Source organism: Grampus griseus (assembly GCF_964374135.1).
Source record: "Grampus griseus genome assembly, chromosome: 11".
NCBI classification, from domain to species: domain Eukaryota; kingdom Metazoa; phylum Chordata; class Mammalia; order Artiodactyla; family Delphinidae; genus Grampus; species Grampus griseus.
In genome coordinates this window covers 42158572-42183924 of record NC_139005.1, presented here as the reverse complement: position 1 = coordinate 42183924, position 25353 = coordinate 42158572, and the positions used below count along the sequence as shown (strand labels likewise).

General features: G+C 41.4%; 1 protein-coding gene across 1 annotated transcript; it reads left to right on the top strand.

Annotated features, from left to right (window-relative positions):
* Positions 1-14866: 14866 nt before the first annotated feature.
* KRT6A (keratin 6A) lies at positions 14867-19815 on the top strand (the record flags this gene model as incomplete). Its single annotated transcript, XM_082666293.1, has 9 exons — positions 14867-15406; positions 16371-16585; positions 16929-16989; positions 17134-17229; positions 17354-17518; positions 17997-18122; positions 18947-19167; positions 19387-19421; positions 19535-19815. The coding sequence occupies 9 exons, from the start codon at positions 14867-14869 to the stop codon at positions 19813-19815; spliced, it is 1740 nt and encodes a 579-aa protein (XP_082522419.1).
* Positions 19816-25353: the final 5538 nt, after the last annotated feature.

The following is a 25353-nucleotide window of genomic DNA, read 5'->3' as shown; positions in this document are numbered from 1 at the left end:
TGTCAATAGAAACTTCCAAAATTGAAAAGCAAAGAGAAAAAAAAAAAAAACAGAACAGAATATCCAAGAACTCTGGAATAACTATAAAAGGTATAACCCATGTGCTGTGCAGTGGGAATACCAGAAGAAGGAGAAAAAAGACAGAAACAGAAATAATATTGGAGGCATTAATGACTGAAAATTTCTCCAAATTATTGTCAGACACCAAACTACAGATCCAAGTTCAGATAACACCAAGCAGGATAAGTGACAAAACAGAACCACAAAAAACAAGCAAACAAAAAGACACCTAGGCATATTCAAACTGCAAAAAAAATCAAAGATAAAGAAAAAAATCTTGAAAAAATATTTGAGGAAAAAACAGCTTACCTACAAAGGATACCTTTGATTTCTTCTCAGAAACAATGCAAGCAGGATGAGAGTGGAATGACATATTTAAAACATTGAAAGGAAATCAAAACACCAACCCAGAATTCTGTACTCTGCAAAACTATCATTCAAAAGTGAAAGAGAGGGCTTCCCTGGTGGCGCAGTGGTTGAGAGACTGCTTGCCGATGCAGGGGACATGGGTTCGTGCCCCGGTCCGGGAAGATCCCACATGCTGTGGAGCAGCTAGGCCTGTGAGCCATGGCCGCTGAGCCTGCGCATCCAGAACCTGTGCTCTGCAACGGGAGAGGCCACAACAGTGAGAGGCCCGCATACCAAAAACAAAAAACAAAACTACCAAAGGTAGAAAAAAAGTGGAAAACAAAAATAAGAACAAGGGCAATGACTAGAAAACTGTAATAAAAATGGTATTGATTGAACTATATTGATGATCACTTTACACAACAATGATCTAAGTATATCAATTAAAAGACAGATTAACAGAATGGATCAAAACAAAAGACCCAGCTATAGGTTGTCTACAATAAACCCACTTATATAAAGACATATATAGGTTAAAAGAAAAGTGATGGAGAAAGATATACCATGTTAACACTAACTGAAATAAAGTTGGAGTAGTTGTATTAATTTCAGAAAGAGTAGACTTCAGAGCAAGGAAAATTATCAGGGATAAAGAGGGGCATTACCTAATGATAAAGGGATCAATACTCCAAGAAGATATAACAATCTTTAACATGTACATACCTATAACAGAGTACCAAAATACATCACACAAAAAGTGATAGAATGGTACAGAGAAATAGATGGTTACTATTATAATTGGAAACTTCAACCCTTCTCTATTAGTGATGGGCAAATCTAGCAGACAGAAACTCAATAAGGACATAGTTGAACTCAACAGCATCATGAATTACATGGATATAATTGACATCTATAGAATACTTCATCCAACAATAGCAGAATACACATTCTTCTAAAGCTTACATGGAACACTCATCAGGGTAGAAAGAATGAAATTGTACAATCCATGTTCCCAGACCAAAAACAGAAATAAATCAGAAATGAATAACAGAAAGATAGCCAAAAAATCTTTTTAAAATGAGGAGACTAAACAACAAACTTCTAAATAACACATGAGTCAAAGAAGAAATCTCAGGAGAAATTTTAAACTATTTTGAACTAAATGAAAATTAAAGTATAACAACTTAATTTTGTGGGATGCAGCAAAAGCAGTGCTTAGAAAGAAATTTATAGCACTGAACACATATATTAAAAAGAAGAAAAGTCTAAAATCAATAATCCAAGTGTTCATCTTTGGAAACTAGAAAAAGAGGAACAAAATACATCCAAAATAAGTAGAAGAAAAGAAATAATAAACAGAATTCAATGAAGTTAAAATAAGAAATTAATAGAAAAAAATTAATGAAACCCAAAACTGGTTCTTTGAAATGATCAATAAGATCAATAAGCCTCTAGCCTAGTTAACTAAGAAAAAAAAGAGAAAAAACACAAATTACTAATATCAAAACCAAGGAGTGGACATCACTATAGATCCCATGGACATTAAAGAAATAACAAAGGAATACTCTGAACAACTCTGTGTCCACCAAGTTGATAACCTGAACGAAATGGACCAATTTCTTGAGAGACGCAATCTGCCAAAATTCACACAAGAAGAAACAGACCATCTCAATAAGCCTATATCTATCTAAAAATTGAATTAAGAATTAATAACCTTCCAAAACAAATAGCATCAGACTCAGATGGTTTCTGAGCCTGATGAAACTCAGAAAGTTTTTCACTGGTGAAAAACTTAAGGAAGAAATTGTACCAATTCTATACAATTTCTTCTGGAAGACAGAATCAGAGAAAATATTTTCTCATTCTACAAGGCCAGCATTGCCTTAATACCAAAATCAAAGACATTATAAGAAAAGAAAACTATAGTCCAATATCTTTCATGAACTTAGATGCAAAAATTCTCAATAAAATATCAGCAAATCAAATCTGACAATGTATAAAAAGATCAAGTAGGATTTATTCCAGGTATATGAAGCTGGTTCAGCATCCAGAAATCAATTAATATAATCCATCACATCAACAGACTATAGAAGAAAAATCACAAGATTATATCAATAGATGCAGAAAATGTATTTGACAGAATCCAACACCATTCATGATAAAAACTCTCAGCAAGCTAGGAATAGAGGGGAACTTCCTCAACCTGACAAAAAAATCTACAAACAACCTACAGCTAACATCATATTCAGTGGTGAGAAAATAGAAGCTTTCCCACTAAGATCAGGAACAGGGCAAAGATGTTCCCTCTCACCACTCCATTTCAGCATTGTACTGGAATTCCCAGTTAATGCATTAAGACAGGAAAAGGAAATAAAGGTGTACAGATTGGGAAGAAAGAATTAGACTATCTTTGTTCACAGATGACTTGATTGTTTATGTAGAAAATCCAAAAGAATTGATAAAAAATACTCCTAGAACTAATAAGCAATTACAGCAAGGTTTTAGGATACAAAGTTAATATATAAAATTTGATTGCTTTGCTTATACCAGCAATGAACAAGTGGAATTTGAAATTAAAAACCCAACACTATTTACATTATTATTCTCCAAAATGAAATATAATACTTAGATATAAATCTAACTAAATATGTAGAAGATCTATATGAGGAAAACACTAAAACTCTCATGAACAAAATCAAAGAACTAAATAAATAAAGGGCTATTACATGTTCATGGACAGAAGGACTCAATATTGTCAAGATGTCAGTTCTTCCCAACTTAATCTTTAGATTCAATGCAATCCCAATCAAAATTATAGCAAGTTATTTGGTGGATATCAAAAAACTGTTTCTAAAGTTTATATGAAGGCAAAAGAACCAGAATAACCAACACATTATTGAAGGACAACAAAGTTGGAGGATTGACACTACACAGTCTCAAGACTTACTATGTTATGGTAATCAAGACAGTATGGTATTGTTGAAAGAATAGACAAATAGGTCAATGGAACAGAATAGAGAGCCTAGAAGTAGACCCACACAAAAATAGCCAACTGGTCTTTGACAAAGGAACAAAGGCAATACAATGGAGAAAAGATAATCTTTTTAAATAAATGGTGCTAGCACAACAGGACATCCACATACAATAAATTAATATAAACGCAGACATTACACCCTTCCCAAAAATTAACTCAAAATGCATCCTAGACCTACATGTAAAATGCAAAACCGTAAAACTCCTAGAAGATAATATAGGAGAAAATCTAGATGACCTTAAGTCTGGTAATGACTTGGATACAACACCAAGAGCATGAGTCATGAAAGACATAATTAATAACTCGGACTTCATTAAAATTAAAAACTTCTGCTTTGCAAAAGACACTGTCAAAAAATGGTAAGTCAAGCCACAAACTGGGAGAAAATATTGGGAAAAGACATATCCAATAAAAAGACTGTTATCTGAAATAAAAAGAGCTCTTAAAACTCAACAATAAGAAAACTAACAACCTAATTAGAAAATAGGCTAAAGATCTTAACAGATACTTCACCAAATAAGATATACAGATGGTAAATAAGTGTATGAAAAAAATGCCTACATCATATTTTATTAGGGAAATGTAAGTTAAAACAATGAGACACCACTACACACCTACCAGAATGGTGAAAATCCAAAACTCTGAGAACACCAAATCCTGACAAGGATGTAGAACAACAATAACTCTCATTCATTGCTAGTGGAGTGCAAAATGATACAGCAACGTAGGAGACAGTTTGGGCGTTTCTTATAAAACTAAGCATACTCTTACCATACACTCCAGCAATTGCACTCATTAGTATTTGTTCAAATGAGCTGAAATTTATGTCCACACAAAAACCTGTACACGAGTTTCACTAGGTCCCATTTGTTTATTTTTGTTTTTATTTCCATTACTCTAGGAGGTGGATCAAAAAAGATCTTGCTGTGATTTATGTCAAAGAGTGTTCTTCCTATGTTTTCCTCTAAGAGTTTTATAGTGTCCAGTCTTACGTTTAGGTCTCTAATCCACTTTGAGTTTATTTTTGTGTATGGTGTTAGGGAGTGTTCTAATCATTCTTTTACATGTAGCGGTCCAGTTTTCCCAGCACCACTAATTGAAGAGACTCTCTTTTCTCCATTGTATATCCTTGCCTCCTTTGTCATAGGCTAGTTGATCATAGGTACGTGGGTCTATCTCTGGGCTTTCTATCCTGTTCCATTGATCTATATTTCTGTTTTTGTGCCAGTACCATGTTGTCTTGATTACTGTAGCTTTATAGTATAGTCTGAAGTCAGGGAGCCTGATTCCTCCAGCTCCATTTTTTCCCTCAAGACTGCTTTGGCTATCCGGGGTCTTTTGTGTCTCCATACAAATTTTAAGATTTTTTTGTTCTAGTTCTGTAAAAAATGCCACTGGTAATTTGATAGGGATTGCATTGAATCTGTAGATTGCTTTGGGTAGTAGAGTCATTTTCACAATATTGATTCTTCCAATCCAAGAACATGGTATATCTCTCCATCTATTTGTGTCATCTTTAATTTCTTTCATCAGTGTCTTATAGTTTTCTGCATACAGGTCTTTTGTCTCCCTAGGTAGGTTTATTCCTAGGTATTTTATTCTTTCTGTTGCAATGGTAATGGGAGTGTTTCCTTAATTTCTCTTTCAGATTTTTCATCATTAGTGTATAGGAACGCAAGAGATTTCTGTGCATTAATTTTGTATCCTGCAACTTTACCAAATTCATTGATCAGCTCTAGTAGTTTTCTGGTGGCATCTTTAGGATTCTCTATATATAGTATCATGTAATCTGCAAACGGTGACAGTTTTACTTCTTCTTTTCCAATTTGTATTCTGTATATTTCTTTTTCTTCTCTGATTGCCGTGGCTAGGACTTCCAAAACTATGTTGAATAATAGTGGCGAGAGTGGACATCCTTGTCTTGTTCCTGATCTTAGAGGAAATGCTTTCAGTTTTTCACCACTGAGAATGATGTTTGCTGTGGGTTTGTCATATATGGCCTTTATTATGTTGAGGTAGGGTCCCTCTATGCCCACTTTCTGGAGAGTTTTTTTTTATCATAAATGGTGCTGAATTTTGTCAAAAGTTTTTTCTGCATCTATTGAGATGATCATATGGTTTTTATTCTTCAATTTGTTAATATGGTGTATCACATTGATTGCTTTGTGTATAATGAAGAATCCTTGCATCCCTAAGATAAACCCCACTTGATCATGGTGTACGATCCTTTTAATGTGTTGTTGGATTCTGTTTGCTAGTATTTTGTTGAGGATTTTTGCATATATATTCATCAGTGATATTGGTCTGTAATTTTCCTTTTTTGTAGTATCTTTGTCTGGTTTTGGTATCAGGGTGAAGGTGGCCTCATAGAATGAGTTTGGGAGTGTTCCTTCCTCTGCAATTTTTTGGAAGAGTTTGAGAAGGATGGGTGTTAGCTCTTCTCTAAATGTTTGATAGAATTCACCTGTGAAGTCGTCTGATCCTGGACTTTTGTTTGTTGGAAGATTTTTAATCACAGTTTCAATTTAATTACTTGTGATTGGTCTGTTCATATTTTCTATTTCTTCCTGGTTCAGTCTTAGAAGGCTATATCTTTCTAAGAATTTGTCCATTTCTTCCAGGTTGTCCATTTTATTGGCATAGAGTTGTTTGTAGTAGTCTCTTAGGATGCTTTGTATTTCTGCAGTGTCAGTTGTAATCTCTCCTTTTCATTTCTAACTTTATTGATTTGAGTCCTCTCCCTCTTTTTCTTGATGAGTTTGGCTAATGGTTTATCAATTTAGTTTATCTTCTTAAAGAACCAGCTTTCAGTTTTATTCATCTTTGTTATTGTTTTCTTTGTTTCTATTTCTTTTATTTCTGCTCTTATCTTTATGATTTCTTTCCTTCTGGTAACTTTGGGTTTTGTTTTTTCTTCTTTCTCTAGTTCCTTTAAGTGTAAGATTAGATTGTTTATTTGAGATTTTTCTTGTTTTTTGAGGTAGGCTTGTTTTGCTATAAAATTCCCTCTTAGAATGGCTTTTGCTGCATCCCATAGGTTTTGGATCGTCGTGTTTTCATTTTCATTTGTCTCTAGGTATTTTTTGATTTCCTCTTTGATTTCTTCAGTGATCTCTTGGTTATTTAGTAACATATTGTTTAGCCTCCATGTGTTTGTGCTTTTTCATGCTTTTTTCCCTGTAATTGATTTATAATCTCATAGCATTGAGACAAAAATAAACAAATGGAACCTAATGAAACTTAAAAGCTTTTGCAAAGCAAAGGAAACTACAAACAAGATGAAAAGACAACCCTCAGAATGGGAGAAAATATTTGCAAATGAATCAATGGATGAAGGATTAATCTCCCAAATATATAAATGGTTCATGCAGCTGAATATTAAAAAAACAAACAACCCAATCCAAAAATGAGCAGAAGACCTAAATAGACATTTCTCCAAAGAAGACATACAGATGGCCAAGAAACACATGAAAAGCTGCTCAATATCACTAATTATTAGAGAAATGCAAATCAAAACTACAATGAGGTATCACCTCACACCAGTTAGAATGGGCATCATCAGAAAATCTACAAACAACAAATGCTGGAGAGGGTGTGGAGAAAAGGGAACCCTCTTGCACTGTTGGTGGGAATGTAAATTGATACAGCCACTATGGAGAACAGTATGGAAGTTCCTTAGAAAACTAAAAATAGAATTACCATATGACCCAGCAATCCCACTACTGGGCATACACCCAGAGAAAACCATAATTCAAAAAGACACATGCACCCCAATATTCATTGCAGCACTATTAGGTCATGGAAGCAACCTAAATGCCCATCAACAGACAAATGGATAAAGGAGATGTGGTACATATATACAATGGAATATTACTCAGCCATAGAAAGAAACAAAATTGGGTCATTTGTAGAGATGTGGATGAATCTAGAGACTGTCATACAGAGTGAAGTAAGTCAGAAAGAAGAACAAGTATCGTATATTAACGCATATATGTGGAACCTAGAAAAATGGTACAGATGTACCGGTTTGCAGGGCAGAAATTAAGACACAGATGTAGAGAACAAACGTATGGACACCAAGCGGGGAAAATGGCGGGGGGGGGGGGGAGATGGCAGTGTGATGAATTGGAAGATTGGGATTGACATATATACACTGATGTGTATAAAATTGATAATGAATAAGAACCTGCTGTATAAAAAAATAAATAAAAAAACAAACAAAAAAACCCAAAAACCTGTACATGATGTTTATAGCAGTATAGATTGATCGACTGTAGAAACTGTACCACTCTGATGTGGGATGTTGATAGTGGGGAAGGGTATGTGTGTGAGGGGGCAGGGAGTATATGGGAACTCTTTACATCATGCTCAATTTTGTTGTGAACCTAAAACTGCTCTAAAAATTAAAGTCTAATGTTAAAAAATGATTCAACCATTTTAGAAAACTGATGTACATTTACTCATCTGTGTGTGTATGTGTGTGTGTGAGAGAGAGAGAGAAGAATGGAATTTTCTATGGCTCTGGTTATATACACATAAGATTTGCCTGGCTGGGCTGGCTGTACATTTACTCTTGATGCAGCAGTTACATTCCTAGGTACTTATTTAAGGAAAATGAAGCATATGTCAACACAAGGACTCACAAGTATGCTCATAACTGTTTAATGGAAGGTAACCCCAAACTGGAAATATTTTAGGAACCGACGAGTCAGAATGGGTAAAGAAACTGTGGTTTATTCATACAATGGTACAGTACTCAGCCATAAAAAAGAATGAACTATCAATATTCACAACCAACTGGATGAATCTCAAAAACATTTTGCTGACTGAAAAAACCACACACACACAAATATATACATATATATTTATAAATATGTAAGTAAATGCTGTGTGATTCCAGTTATATAAAATTCTAAAATAAATTAATTCAAGGTGGAAAAATCAAAACAGTGATTGCTTTAGCCAGTGGGATTAAAGGGAAAGGGCACAGAGGAATTTTCTGGAGGAATGGAAGTGCTCTATGTCTTGATATTGTGTGGATACAGAAGTGAGCAAATTTGTCAAAATTAATTGAACACCACACTTAAGATCTGTGCATTTCACTGTATATAAACTATACCTCAATAAACACAAAAATTTTTAAGAGAAAGAATATTTCATGTTTCAAGTTTCTAAAGTGGAAACAGGAAAGAAAAAAGTAACTCAGGAATGGAATCTAGATTAGCCAAATAAACTGTTTCTGCCACAGGGTCCAAACTTTTCTAGCCATCTTGAATGTTCTTCTGGGCCTATCGGAAAAATTCAAGCTATTTTCTGGAAGTGGCTGAGGGAAGGGCAGAGGAAAATCGGAAAGAAGCTAAATGTAGCAGATCCAACCTGAGGTCTCCTTTGCAATGTTAGTTCCACAGACTTGTGCCAGAGTATCAATGATCTGTTACTAATTCCAACCCTAGGTTTAAAGTAAGATTATAAAGGATTAACAAATGGAAGTAGCCATTGAATGCCAAGAAATCTCAGAGGAGACAGTTGGAGGCATGTTTGCTCTCTAGGACATTCAGATGGTTTTGAGATGAATTTTTTTGGGGGTAGGAATTACTCCAAATCATCCTGAATTGGTGGGGAGAATTACCCAGTACATTCATAATTAACCAATATTTCCCCTTTACTGAAATAAAGGGAGTTTAACCAGAAGGCAGATGTAGGAAGACATCATCCCATAAAGTGCATCTTTTCTAATCACTCATGTTATTTAAGTCAGATACTTCGTGTATCTTATTAAAATGTTGGAGAATTTTCACCCAACTATACTTTTTTTTAATGACACAGTATAGAGAGGTGGACCCTGCAGAGGTGAGGAGGTGAAAACCAGAAGCTCAAAGAGGAGGCAGACATAAGAAGGGAGGCAAGGATGTGAGGGAGGCAGTGGAGAGAGAAAGAAACCAGTCCACTGGTAACTCTTCTTGGGCACTTCCTTGGTCTCCCCTGGAGCCCTGGCTTGGCTCTCTTCAACCTCTGTTCCTACCGAGAACTGAGGACATATGACGAAGGAGGCTCTGGCCCCTTGTCCTCTTCCCCATGCTCTTTTTTGCTGCTCATCCCAGGCATGCTCCACACTAGCCCTGGGGTTCAACTTGTTTTTCCCCATCCTCACATCTTCTCTAAAACACTTCTCACCTCCTGCATCACTCTTGCTTCAGAGCATTAAAATGCCTCACTCACGAGATACCAGTTGCTCCTCCTCCTCCAACTAGTTTCCCCACATCAATTAGGAAAGCCAAAGGTTGTCCCCTTCATCCAAATATGCCTTCAGTCCCAGCCCAATGATGCACTTATCAGCGACTTATACTTTCAAGTGCACCTACCTACCCAATACCAGTATGTACAGGGCGAGTCAGAAAGAAATGAACATTTCCAAACATGTATTACTCAGTAACTAGTTTTTATAAGAAGAGGTACCAAAATCAGTTGAAGGGAAAAATCAGAGATTTTTTTCTATAACTGTACAAACACTCAATTTTTGTTCCTCAAGGTACATGACATGCTTCAATTCTGTAGGCTAATAATTGCACCAATTCATCCCAGACCCTTTGTTGAATATTACTTTTGATAGTTGAAATGGCAGCCACAATGTTTCCCTTCATCTCCTCCAGGCTATGAGGAAGACGTGGGACAAACACAAGGTTCTTGACTTATATCCCCTAGAAGTCACATGGAGTGACATCTGGGGACTTCGGACTGTAGTTCCAGAGGTCAATACTTTGAACCGAGCATCTCACTGAGCCCCGTGGAAGGTGTTCTTTCCACGACCTCTGGACCCCACGATCGATTTAAGGTAGAGCCCCATCCTGCTGGAAGACAGAGTTGTCAGAAACTACCTGCAGCTGTGAATAAAGCCACGCAGGTATCATATCCAGATATGCGACCCCATCACTGTGCTCTCTGCCAAAAATGGGTAGACTCTGTGTGTGAAAATTGAGAAATACAAGGGAAGCTCTACTGTTTAGTGCATACTACATGTTTATATACAGCATGGTTACTAAGTAATACAATTTTGAAAGTTTCAATACTTTCTGAACCACTCTGTATATCATAGAAGGCTGCACTTTCCACTCCAACTTTTGGTGCTGAGACAGGCTGGGACCTGGGTCCTGGGACCCTTTGCTGCAGTGCTTGCACCTGGGCAAGCATCTCCTTGAACAACAAAATACAAAGAAACTTATAAGGGACTAAAAATAACTGTATATGTGCAGTTGGGGCAAATTATGGACAACAAGATACAAAAAGACCGAACAAACCCAACTGCCACTTCTGAAGAGCTGGGAGCAAAAGCAGGGTACTGCGCATGCCCCCTGCACACAACACCACCAAAAGGGTGGCCAAATCACCTAAGCCACCCCTCCAGCCCGACCCCTGGGCACACCCCTACCCTCACCCTATATAAGGAACAAGCTCGCTCCTGAGCTAGCAAGGAAATACGTTACTTGTTCTCACTCCCCGCTGCTGCAGTAAGGGTCCCAATAAAGCCTTGCCTGAATTTCTTGTCTGACCTCTGATCAATTTCTATTGATTAAGGAGGCTAAGAACCCTGGTCGGTGACAGTGCTACTGTCTCCATCCTTTACATGTGTGGTTGCAGGTGTTTCTCTTTCAATGGGTGCTCCCCAGGGACAAGACTGGGTCTGTGGGATTCCCTCTGAACAGCATCATTCTGCTCTGGGGCTTGCAGGGTTAGGCACTTAGTCTTAAGCTTTTGACGGAATGTGACAATGGCCTATTCCTCATTCTCATCTGCCAGCTCCACCCAGGGAGACAGAAAGACAAGGCAAATCCTCCTGAGGCAGACTTTCCATGGGCTCAGCCTTCAGGGGATCCCTCCTGCCTTCCTCCATGCTGGGAAAAATGCAAGGAGTATGGTTTAATCCTTGGGCCCTAGAACAAAGGCCTTCCTCATTCCATGGCCATGAGAGACAACACCAGCCTGGATGGAGCCTCTCCCAGCAGAGAGTAGAGGCTGGGTTCAGCAGCCTGCTGAGGAGGAGGCTGGCTGTTGCTGGAGTTACTCACGCAGCTTTGCTTCAGTTTCTCTCACATAGTTGCTTGGCTTATCATTCTTTGTTTTAATCTTATTATGAAGGTCCGGCTTCCCCACCTTTCTCCTCTGGGAAAATATAACTCCCCTGTGCTCCACCATAGGACATGATTCAGGATCACTGGGAAGATTTCACGTGAGAAGTCAATTCTCTAACCATCCAGTGGGTCCCCACTGCCTATGAACATAACCCTCTCCTGGGCGCTAAAACAGGGGAAGAGGGCAGAGTACTGCATTCCAGAGGAGGGTAGAAGTACAGCTTAGTCCAGGGAGGCAGTCTAAAAATGGGTTAGGGAACACGGCACACTTCCCACACCCAGACAAAGAAAGATAGAGAAAATCAAGGGCAAATGAACCACTTGCCCTTGACCTTTTAAGGGTAGTGGGACTTGAAAAGAGTGGACAGAAATGGATCAGCCGCAGGGTCCCTCCTCCCTGACTCCCCCTCCACTCTCTCAGGAGCCCTCATCATCTCTCATGAGCCCTGTCAGTGGACATGACTCAGTGTCAGGGTCCCTGGAATTGGTTCCTAGAACAGCATTCCCTGGCAGGTGGTGATATATATATGAATGACTTATAAATCTACCAATAGGAGAAATACTTGTGTCAGGAAATGAAACAAACATGATACTTTACATTGCTGATGCTATCTGGTGCACATGCCAAATCTCACATTGGATCATATGTTGAAGTGAAATCATCCTCTGATAGGCTAAATGGTTGAATGTGAGGCTCCTGCTGCAATTGAATTATATACATCATTGGAGGATGAGTCTGCTCCCACCCTGGAAAAGATATACAATTAGTACTAAAAGAGGAAGTGATCTGATCACCTGTGCTGTTTGACAGAAGCCTGTCCCCGTGTGCACAGCCCAGAGGACAGATAAGGACCCGGAAGAGGGTTACAGCAGAGAACCTGACTCCGCAAGAGGGAGAGGGCAGCCTGCCAGGCTCTCTCCTAGGACTTGGATGCTGCCTTCCTCTGACCACCGCTTTCTTCCAGCCCCTTGAGCAAGGAGCTGCTGCTGGAGAAAAACTCTTCCCTGCCTGCTGCTCTGAGTGCCAGCAAGCTTTCAAATCACCCTTCTGATCTCGTGCCTCTGCATGGCCTCCAGGAGCAAGGACAAACTTCTACCTGTGGCTTCTGGTCTCACTAATGTGGCACAAACCTGCAACACTGGTCGCATTTTCTCCCCACCCCTCCCAGACACATACAGTTTGTCCCTGTGTTCTGTTCTTGAAGCTTCTTGTGGGTCCCTGAACACACCAAGCTTCTTCATACTTCCATTATAATGATGATATTAGCTCATCTTCATTGAGAACTTATGTGCAGACACAGTGCTAAGACCTTTTACGTGAATTATTTCACGTAATCCTCACATCACTGTGAGATAGGTACTATTTTCATCCCCCAGTTTACAGCTCTAAAAATGAGTAATTTGCATAAAGACCACGGGAGCCTGTGAGCCTGAGCACTCTGTCTCCAGAGCCCTTGCTCTTAACCAGGGGTTGGCACATTTTTCTTTAAAGCGCCATCTAATAAATTTTTTAAGCTTTGCCAGTCATACACACTTCTGTTGCAACCATTACTCAACTTTGCCATTGCAATGTGAAAGCAGACACAGACATGGGACATTGACATAGACACAGGACATTGGACAAATGCATGTTGCTCCAACTTGACTTGCTAACCTTTCCTCCCCTCCTGGCCTCATCCATGCCAAGTCTAAAGAATCTATCCCAAGAGAGTAGCTCAGAACACCATGCCATGGAAAGGAAAGCTTCTTTCTCAGAATTGGGTGGAATCACATTTCTTAGTAAAGCATTGTGCAACCAGGGTGGAGGAAGGGGAGCTGCTTCCATTGTCTTGAGAAGGTACCTCTTTCCTGCCAGATGCTGAGTTAGCACTCCTTTGGGTAGGGAATGCCCTGCTCTCCTGGATGCTGTGCCTCCGTAACACTGGAGAGATTGAATTGCTTATAAAATAGTAACAAGAGCTTTTCTCAGGCTCATCTCAATAGGGGAGTTTGTCTTTCCTCCCTTGGTTGTCAATTAACCAGATATTCTCATAAATCACCATGCCTACAATTGCTCTCAATATTCCTCTTACTACTTAATGTATGGACTAAGAAATGAATCTCTTTCCCCATAAACCAAACACCATGCTCACTTGACAGCCTTCCCACCCTCTAAGAATGTGTCTGGGGATTTGAGATTTCAAGCACTGAGATTAGAAATATAAATTTGGAATTTACTTGTGACATCATCACACTTATAAAGGCACATTTTTATGATTCACTGCTTCTATATGCCCCTCAACTTTCTGTGCACACCACATTAAGATATATAATTCTTGATTCATAAGAAAGGTCAGAATCTATGGGCATCAAAATGCAGTGAATTCCCTTAATGATTTTTGTCCTACTCATTTTGGCTTCTTTAAATTAAACTCTAAGTTAACATTCCAAAAAACCAGAGAAAAAGGTGTCTATGAATTTCATTTGGTTAAAAAAAATGTACAGGGTCATCAGCTCAATGGGAAAACAAACACTAGGGAGGGAGGTGCAGGCATGGGTAGAAATCACAAGAAGTCAGATCTCTGGGCAGGGTGGGCTTGGGAGATCTCTTATCCTATTATGAAACGGCCAATTCCACACAGGATAGAGATGCTCTTATGCTGTAAAAACTCAGCTCCTTTGTCCCTCTTGCCCTTCAAAGGAGGGTCATGTCCCCAAAATAGCCCCCATTCCCAGGCCAGGCCACCAGAAAAGCATCCAGGAGCTCCAGAAGGACAGGTGCAAACATGGCGGAAAAACACCACAAGCCACTTCTTGCTCAGGCCACAGGGCAAATGCCTATTAGCTCTCAGAGGCAGTCCAACTTGATGGGAAGGGTGGTGCTGGTGGAAGAGAAAAACTGTGTGGGAAAGGGGCAAACAGAACAGTGTCTGAGTAAGCAGAAGGAGGGGACAATTATCACAGATCAACTCCTTGCCTCCTTTGTTTGAGAACATGACTAACTCATGACTTCAGTGAATTTACATCCAGACTTATTGTGTTGTGATCAAGTCAAGGCTAGAAGCCAGGAGAATTTCTCCACGAGTAAAGGATGCAAAAGAAGCAACATTCATACTTCATACCTTCATAGTGCCTCGGGGTGATCTCACTCTTTGTAAAGCCCAGCCTCCCCAACCTACAGGCTCACCTTCCAGCACTGAGCCCAGCCCATTTTCCCCATATATAAGCCACTGCTGGGAACCTCATCTCACCGATCTGCTCCTCTCAGCTCTACCCTCCACCTCTCACGCCCTCCTCAGCCTCTTCGACTTCAGGAATCATGACTTCCAGATCCACCGTGAGAAGCCAAAGTGGCAGCCGCCGTGTCTTCAGTGCCGGCTCAGCCAGAGTCCCTGGGGTCAACCGCTCTGGCTTCAGCAGCATGTCCGTGTGCCGCTCCAGGGGCAGTGGAGGCTTCACTGGAGTGGGTGGAGGAGCTAGCTTTGGCAGCCGCAGCCTCTATGGCATAGGGGGCTCCAAGAGGATCTCCCTCGGAGGGGGCAGCTGTGCCTTCGGTGGTGGATATGGCGGCAGAGCTGGAGGCGGCCTTGGTTTTGGATGTGGAGACGGGAGTGGATTTGGTTTCGGCAGTGGAGCTGGTGGTGGCATTGGGCTCGGTGGTGGAGCTGGCTTTAGTGGTGGCTATGGGGGCTCTGGCTTCTCCATCTGCCCCCCTGGAGGCATCCAAGAGGTCACCATCAACCAGAGTCTCCTGACTCCCCTCAACCTGCAAATCGACCCCACCATCCAGCGAATCAAAACTGAGGAGCGGGAGCAGATCAAGACCCTCAACAACAGGTTCGCCTCCTTCATCGACAAGGTGAGCCGGGAGCACCTGCCCTCCACTGGGATTTCAGAGTCCCCAGTCGAGAGACGCAACCAATGTCCTACCAGGGGGAGTCTCGGGAGAGAGGGAGGAGGGGACTCGGGCTAGCTCTCCACTGGGATGCAGGACAGGCTCCATGTGGGCCACAGGTAGAAGGTGATAAAAATCACTTACAGCTACTGATCCCTTAAATGTCTTCATTCCTGTCTGGGAAGCATTCTCCACTCTTGATAACCCTCAAGCAAAGGAAAGGAACTGAGAGAATGGAACGAGTTAGCTTGATCTTCTGAAGGGTCTAAGAAATTAAAAAGGGAATTACAGTGGAAACAGCACTTGAGCCTTAGCTGGGGTGGCGGCGGGGAAGGAAAGAAGATAAAAAACCAAAGGAAATTACAGGAAAAAAAGACTCAGAAACATGTATATGTGCATAGAAATACTTAACTTGTAGAACCAGATCATGAGCATTAAGGGAGCTTGTTTTAGAGGGACTCATACACTAGATGGGAAAGAAGATTAAATCCAATCATCAATAGGGTTGGAATTTAACCATTAGATTCTAAACATTTGACATCCCTTTAACTGAGATACACTCTATAAAATAACTCTGCGCAATATACGAGAGAAATACTATTTTAAAGTACATTTGTGATTGTGCTTATCAAGAGGAAGAAAAGAAATGTTGAAAGTCACTGACTGACAGGCTCCGTAATTGAGAAGAGGGACTATCTGATAGCTCCCTGGGGAAACTTGGCCAGTGAGATCTGTGTGGTGTGAAGGAAAACAGTCAGGGGAGCAGAGCTGTCAGCCTGAGCCTCTGTACGTGCTCTGGAGTAGCCCAGCACCATGGGGACCATCAGATCTGCTTGGGGACAGTCAACTCACCTCTCTTCCTTCCTTCCTTCCTTCCTTCCTTCCTTCTTTCCTTTGTTGGACAAATAACCATCTTGTCTTTCTCCAGGTCCGATTCCTGGAGCAGCAGAACAAGGTCCTGGAAACCAAGTGGGCCCTGCTGCAGGAGCAGGGCACCAAGACCGTGAGGCAGAGCCTGGAGCCTTATTTCGAGCAGTACATCAACAATCTCAGGAGACAGCTGGACTGCCTTGTCTCAGAGAGAAGCCGTCTGGACTCAGAGCTCAGGGGGATGCAGGACACGGTAGAGGACTTCAAGAAGAAGTGAGTTACAGGAGAGAAAAGGGCTCAGTTTCCTGAAGCCCACGCTTCAAGTCTATTAGATGACCAGGTCCAAATGATGGCATGATTCTTAGTAAAACGTGTCCATGGAAATGAAACCACAATTCTTGCCTAAACACAAACCCCAAAGAACAAAAGGGCCATACAGGTGGATGGGGAGAGTAAAGATGTAAACAATTTAGGGACCACAGAATTCATCTTTTAGGCTTACTGGCAGGAAAGTTCCATTTGGATATATCCATTGTGGGAAGTTGGGATCCCAGGCTGCCTTTTCTGTATCATCTTCACCACTGACTCAATTAGGTTTTACCCTTTCTAATTCCAGATATGAAGATGAAATCAACAAGCGCACGTCAGCAGAGAATGAATTTGTGAATCTAAAGAAGGTGAGATGAGTAAGATCAGGGGTTCATGTTTCTTTGCCGACGGAGAGGACTCTGAGAAAAGAATAATCAGCGAGACTAAAGGAGGAGCAGACTGGGAAGGAGGGCTTGGCTCATCTGATCCCAAGTTTTTGGCTTCTTCCCTAGGATGTGGATGTTGCTTACATGACTAAGGTTGATCTACAAGCCAAGGCAGACGCTCTCATAGATGAGATCAACTTCCTCAGAGCCCTCTATGAAGCAGTAAGCATCTTTCCACACTGTTTTATTGACTCTAAAGAGATTTGCAAAGGATGGAAAATCTTAGGCTTGGGTACCTCTGTAAATGTCATGGGAAAAGAGGATCTGACGATCTCATGTTCTGCAGGAACTGGCTCAGATGCAAACCCACGTGTCAGATACTTCTGTCGTCCTCTCCATGGACAACAACCGCACCCTGGACCTGGACAGCATCATTGCTGAAGTCAAAGCCCAATATGAGGAGATCGCTCGCAGGAGCCGGGAGGAGGCTGAGTCCTGGTACAAGTGCAAGGTGAGCAGTGAGGGGGAAGCTGTTGAAGAATCCCTGTACCTCCCCCCTGAAGACCAGCAAGGCTTCCCGAGACTTCACTCAGGAAATCTACATCTAGGAAGCGGGGGTCCACTCAAAGAACGTGTACCCTGAACCAACAGAGTAGATCTTTACAGTATTTATGTCCAAGTCTAGTAAGTCAAGTAACCTAAATGTAGGACAAAAGCTACCATAGATAAAGGCCAAGGGATCTTTGCTTTAGCTTCACCCTGATGCTGGTTCTCAGAAACAGTACAGAGGATATTCTGGTCCTGAAGAGAACGAGACAGTCAGTGGTCCTACCAAGGGTGGTGTGTGATGGGCGTACAGTGTCCATGACCTTGTAACACCAATTTTCTTAAAACGCCTTGTGGAGAAACCATTAGTTTCGATTTGTGAAAACCTTGATTAGTGTCCTGTGAAGCCCATGAACACCATCCTCTCTCCCTCTGGTTTACAGTACGAGGAGCTGCAGAGTTCAGCGTGCAGATATGGGGACGACCTGCGCACCACCAAACAGGAGATCGCTGAGATCAACCGCATGATCCAGAGGCTGAGATCTGAGATCGACCACGTCAAGAAGCAGGTATGGTGGGGACCATGGAGGAGAAAAGCATCCTTTCCTTCCTAGACCACCAGGGATCATCAACCACCATGTAGGGAATTCCTGGGCACTGAGGGAACAGCAGGGAGGGGAGGACATGTACTTCCTCCTTTAGTGAGTTCCCACAGTTTGGAGAGATGGATCCCAACCCAAGAGCAGGAAACAAATGCATGACAGGACCAATCCCGACTGGTCGACAGTACAAAGGTACAGTCTTGAGGCACTGAAGTGAGATTCAATAAGAGGAATGATTGATTTAGGAACTCAAGACAGTAGTTGGCAAAGAAAAGTTCAGGCCAGAAAGTGTGAGGAAGAGTGCTGCAAATATGCTCAGATTTGATGTAAAAAGAAGCTGAGTAAAGACACAAGACAAATGAGGGTTTTCCAAAAATGTGAAGTGGAAGGAAGGCAAGGTCACAACAGTTTAAAGTGAAATCATCTCCTCACTGTGGGTGTCTGTGGTTTTGTGTGAGTTAGCGTGCACGCATATGCACTTACCCAAACTGTCAACATTCAGAAGAAGCCAGTGGGTCCATTTCTTCCAATGTCCCCTGGTCTTGGGTCTGCTGTAGTATCTTCCAGCACTCACCACCTCCATCTTCATTAGGGTGGTTAACACAGAGACGCATAGGGAGCTCCTAGCCTAGTTCAGGGTTGCAGAATGGAAAAAGACTGGACAAAAAGAATCAAACCTCCTTTTCCATGGAATCTGGGCTCTAGAGCTCTTCCTCACTGGGAAAGAAGAACCATGGTTCATCTCCTCAGGAGTCCACATTGCAGGTTCATCTGCCCATCTTCCCCTCTAGTGCACCAGCCTGCAATCCGCCATCGCCGATGCAGAGCAGCGTGGGGAGCTGGCCCTCAGGGATGCCAAGAACAAGCTGGCCGAGCTGGAGAACGCCCTGCAGAAGGCCAAGCAGGACATGGCGCAGCTACTGAAGGACTACCAGGAGCTCATGAATGTCAAGCTGGCCCTGGACGTGGAGATCGCCACCTACAGGAAGCTGCTGGAGGGCGAGGAGTGCAGGTGAGTAACTCACACAACCTCCTCAAACATCTGGGTCCATCTCCAAGGTGTCCAGCCAGTGAGCACCACTGGAAGGCACTCTAGTCGTGGCCATAATGCCACTCCCAGAAAACCACGTAGAAGGCACGTTCCCCATGGGCTCTCCTCACGCCAAAGCTTCCCACGCTGGTCCAGCTCTGGCTCTGAGGTCTCATAATGGCTGTGTCTCCTCTCTCCTAGGCTGTATGGGGAAGGCGCTGGACAAGTCAACATCTGTAAGTACCTTCACTTGCCTCCCTCCCTTGCCCTTGTGCTCTTCTGACTGGACTCTGTGTGGCAGAGTGAGCTCACCATGTCTTGTCATGGTCTTGTCCCCTTGCCTCTCCAGCCGTGGTACAGTCCACCACCTCCATTGGCTATGGCGGTGCTGGCGGTGCTGGCGGTGTCAGCAGCGGCTACGGCATGGGCGGAGGCGGTGTCAGCAGCGGCTACGGCATGGGCGGAGGCAGTGGCTACTCCTACGGCAGTGGTCTCAGCGTTGGAGGTGGCTTCAGTTCCAGCAGTGGCAGAGCAATAGGTGGTGGCCTCAGCTCCTCCGGGGGCAGCAGTTCCACTGTCAAATTCAGCACCACCACCTCCTCCTCCGGCAGGAAGGGCTACAGGCCTTGAACACCTGCCATGGGCTCGTGGTCCCACAGCATCTCAGGCTCCCTCTCTGGCTTCACTGCCCTTTCCTCCAGTTGCTTCCTCTCTCCTGCTTCTTTCTTCTCTTACTCCTTGAGTTAGAACTGAAGTTGCTGAGTGCCCTCATGTCCTCTCTGCCACACCTGCTGCATCTGAGCTTCCATTGCTCACCATCGGAAGGTCCCTGTCTGGGTCCTACTCCAGAACAGGGCAATCCCCCTAGCTTTCCACTGGCCCAGTATGTCCCATCTCACAGGTGTTGTGTTCCTCCCTTGCAGTGATCATGAAAGCACAAGTGACTAGTTCTATGATGTACGGGGGTCTGTATCCCTGTGATGCTTCCTCTGCTCTTTGCTCACTTGTATTGCTAAATAAAGCAGATTTGTACTATAATGCATGGTTTCATATTGCCTTGCTTTGTTACCAATGGTTCTTGTGGTTTTCATCGTGCAAATGCCTTTTCAGGAATGAAGCATACTCCCAATTGCCATGTGCGTCGCCCCCCTCCTTTAGAGAATTTGACAAACAGCAACTTAGCATCTGGTTGCTCAGGAGTCCTCCAAGAAGAGTTTGGCAATTGAAGCGGGAGGGATCAGGTCCATCATCATAGTAAAGTCTGTTTTCACTGCCCTTACCAGGTGCCAGCAGATTAGTTTCTCTGACTTGGTCTCTAACTGTCTACCTCCTCCTGCCCCAGTGGATACCCATACTCCCCAGAGAATCATATTACAGTCCAAGTAGATCAGGACATTGACTAGAGAGTAAGATATTTGATTTATACTTAGAAATGCCTCATGACCAAGAGACTTGCCTGACAACATGTATCAGGAATAATCTAAATGTACATACTTCTGAAATGAAATTATGCTTCTAGCAATGTGTCCTGAGGAAATAGTACAAATGCAGAAAGCTGTACTTCATGACTGTCAATCCCAATAATCCTTTCAACAGGGAAAAATTGGAAACACTGGGCAAATTCAGGATCCAAAGACTCAGACACAAAGCACAGGTGTTGATTTTTTGAAGTGTGGAGTCAAAATAAGAATGGAAATGCGTTCTTCCTTACCACATAATCCTCTCACAGAGACTCAAAGAAGTAGGGTCCTTGCAGCTCCAAAGAGATAGCCCTGCATCCTCTCTCAGCTGTGCCCTGGCTTCCTTTGACTTTTACAAATGGGTAATGGAAAACTCAGGATACAGTGCAAGGTTGGTCTGTCAACATTTTCCTGAGGGCCAGTCACTTTTTCCAGTCTCTGTTCTGTCCATGTCCCTAATCCCAGGCTTTTTCTCTGGAGAATTCTGCCTTATACTATTAGGAATGAAAGTTCCCTTGTTAGGAGTCAAGGAGAAATGACTGATTCTACGAATGGGGTGGAATATATACATAAGATGATCCTGCAGCATCTTTCAGTGCCAAGAAGTAAAGAAATAATCAAAAAGACTCTGTAAGAGCTCCTAATAGACAAATTGGAAAAACTTGAGCCATAAATAAATAGATAAATAAATAATGTACTGGATTATAACCCAAATTATGAAATAATTATTCATGGTCCCCACTGACGTGAATAAGTGATTGACTAAATTGATTAATAAGGGATGATTGACAGCTCTTAGGCAGAAGAATTTCATTTAGTTACATAGGTGCTCCCCAATCAAGGAAGGAGTGAAGAACTGCTCCCCCCTAAGTGTGGGCTGTGCACAATGATTTCCTTGCAAAGAGCACAGTCTAAAAATGGGGGAAAAGAGTAACTTTACTGTCAAGAAATTAATCAAACACTTCCTCAGCCAGGTGATCAAGGGTAACACCGACAGTAGTAAGTCTGGTTCATAGCAAGTACCCTGGATATGATGCAATGAGAAGGGCACACGTCATCTCTGTGGTCTTCCTCCCAAACACCATAACTCCAGTCTATTCATGAGACAACATCAGACAAAGCCCAGTTGTGGACATCTGCAAAACACCTGGGCAGAGTTCCCCAAAACTTTCAAGGTCATTAAGACAAGGAAAACCTGACAAACCGTGTTAGCCAAGAAGGAGACACAATGACTAAATGGAAAGTGGTACCATGGATGATACCCTAGAAGAGAAAAAAGAATATTGGGCAAAAGGTAAGGAAATCCAAATGAAGTATAGATTAGTTAATAATAATATATTTATATTGTTTCCTTAATTGTGATAAATATAACTAAAGTGAGGTATTAATAATAGGGGGAATGAATGTATATTGTATACAGACCTCTTTGTCCTATCTTCACATTTTTTTGTAAATCTAAAACTATTCTGAAATTAAAAGTTTATTATGAAAAACGCTTAAAGTGTGGGGCTCAAAGTAACATCTGTATTTTTCACTAGACTAATTTTGTACACAAAATTATGAAACAAGTAAGGGAGAGAAAGAGACAGAATCACAAAGGAACACAAAGACGGTTGCAGGGCCACAGATACAGAGAAATCATTGAAGAACTAATGCTAAAACAATAATGTTCATCATCTCAAGCTAGCGTTAACTCTAGTAAACTGTCTTTCTTTTACGTTGTGTACTTTCTAAATTTTTTGATGTTGAACATGTGTCATTTCAGAAGAGAAAATGTGTTCCCCACAATGTCATTGTATGACATCTGAGATTAAACGTGATTACACTTTTTTGTACTAAGGAAGGAAAGATTCAGTTTCTAGATTAAGGTCCCTGAGATTAAAACATTCAGATTGATTTCCTTTGCTCACTGAGGACTGAATAAGAGGAAACGTATTTCTTTTGCAACAGCAAAGACGTGTTTTTGAGTCAAGGAAGGACTCGGCAGTTCTGATGGTCCTTAGATACTGGATTTGACTCCTAAGGAGGCTAGCCAATTGCCTCCTCCTGTATGGAGCCCATGTACCTGGAAAATATAGGAAATACATTTTTAAAATAACAACCTCCAATAGAAAAACATTTTCCAGTTAGAGGCTGTATCCAAAGTTCACCTTACCTGAATCTTCTGTGATTCAGAATGATCAGTTGTGAGCCATACCACGTGGATTCTAGCTGCATTGGCTAGAATCGCCAGTACAGCCCAGTGCATGGAATCCCAGCTCACGGTGGGGGCATGAGGTGCAGAACAGCCAGAGGAGGGAATGTTTCTACAGGTGCTGAGAGAAGGCTGCTCTTCTCTGCCCTGTTCCATGCTCCCAGAGTCATCCATACAGAATCCCTTGCTAGCTAACTCTTCATTGTACTTGGCCTTGAGAAAAGCTGACAGTAGATCCCAGAATGGGAGGAGAAAAGGGTTGAGGAGTTCTTCTCTAACAGCAGCTGGATTCCTTTAACCATGAGTTTTGCTGGGCAGTGCCTTCTCCTCAATGCTCTTACTTCCTGGGCTCCAGGGGTGTCCCTTTAGCACTAGAAAGTGAATGGCAGAGGAAAATCATCCTCTTGAGGTCTGGGAGGCCGATCCCCTCAGATGTGCCATTTTCCCTAACATTCTTACTGTCCCCAACCTCCTCATGCACCTATAGAATCCCCTTCTTTAACCCCACTGCCATCTGTATCTGTACTCCCTCCCTTAAGAAATTCCTCTCCATCAAATGCAATAATGGAAGACCTTTCCTTCCTGCTTCTGTTTGAAACTGCAAGCCTAGAATTTATCTGGATTCTTATGAAGGTTTTCCTTCATCCCGCCTTTCTATCTCTCCATTCCTCTTGCCTAAACTGATTTTCTTCATAGCACTTTCAGGGTGTAGCCTCAAAGAAATCAGAAACTGCATTTAATAGACCTCTTTTTGGTAATAGTATTTGTACTGTTATTTTGACACTATCATAGGTTTGTTGTAGGATAAAGCAAATAAGTAATATGTCATTCAGAGCTCAGCTTTTCAGAGTGAGTAAAATAAATACAGGTATAAAATCATCCTGTATTCTATTTAAATGGAAATATCAGTATAAACTTCTGATGTGAGTACTTTTTAATTATATTTTTACATTTTTCTTAGCTCTATCCATTGAAAAGTCTTCAAAGCAAGAATAACCCAGTAACAATGAACACCCATAGCATGCAAGTTTTAGCTTGTGAATATCATTTCTCAATAAAAGGTACCAGAGCTACTCACAAAAATGGCTGATTCCATGTCTGTTGCAAGATAAGTACAAGGTAGCCTTGAGACATCTCCTCCCTGTCAACAAGGGAGCTTTCAAAGTCCAATGCGTTTCTGTCAAAAGGACACAGAAGCCAATCTGAGGAGCTTCCATTGGCCTGAAATGGACAGTTTAAGCACCAGAAGGATTAATGCCTGCAATGGACTCAAACATATCAAATATATTTTTTGAACTGTAAATTTATAATTATACAAACCCCAAAAAACAAACAAACAAAAAATAACTTTCTTTATTACATTTGGAAATTGCTGGGGTCCCAACCCACTATTCTAAAATTGCAAAATAAAGAAAAAAAAGCACTTATTCTGCCTTTCCTGTATCAATTAACTACATATTAGGTTACCTAAAAAGGAAACAATGACAATTCCTTCCTTATAGATGACTCCCAGGTGATAAATGCAGAGGCAGGACGTTAAATTAATAAGTTACCAGTTTGCAACCCCTCATGAAATGTCAATCTGGGAATTGATCAATGAATATTAAAATATTACATGACAAATTTATTGGACACTTTTTCAGGGAGGGTTAAGACTGGAACTATAGATATACCTGGATCAGTCTTCACATCACTAAATTGAACAACTTGTGTTATATGCCTCATGATCTGATGCAACATGGGGCACACAGCACCAGCTGGGACATAATCTTGCCTGAAACAATGGAACTAAATCTAATCAACTCTAATATAACTAGTACCTAGGAAAAACCGGCGTTACAAGTTACGTGGCACCAACAGAAACAACGAGCCAAATCCAGAACGCAGACGTTCTAGAGAAAAAAAACAATTTCTCCACAAATCAGTGGTATATAAAAGAAAACAATGGAATCTATTACAGAATGAAAGAAGCTTAAGAGAACCAACAGTCTAATGCAATATGTGAATCTAGTTAGGCTGTTGCTTCAAGCAAACCAGCATAAAAAGACATCTTTGAGATTATCAGAGAAGTATGAACATAAATGAGTATTAGGTTTCATTAAGAAGTGACTGTTGCTCATGATTGATATAAAACTGTTGTACAGTTAGATTTAAAAGTCCTTAAGAACTTAGACATGCGTGCAAATATTGACAAGTGAAATGACTTAATGTCTTAATTTCCTTGAAGATACATCAACAGAAGTAGAAGATTTCAATATAAGAAGTAATGGAATTAGATGAGACATGCTGAGAAATATGGACAAGTGTTTAATCTGGGGGATTGGTACATGGTGGTTTACATACTATTCTCTTTCATTGTATCTGTTGGGCTTTCAATGATGCAAACTGTGATTAAGCAATAAAGGAGGTTCTTCCACTGAGGAGAACACAAATATATTTTGGGATTAAATTTCTGATTATGGTAAATATGATGGCTTGTAGAAAACTTTCAGGTGACTCTTATCATGGCTCAGG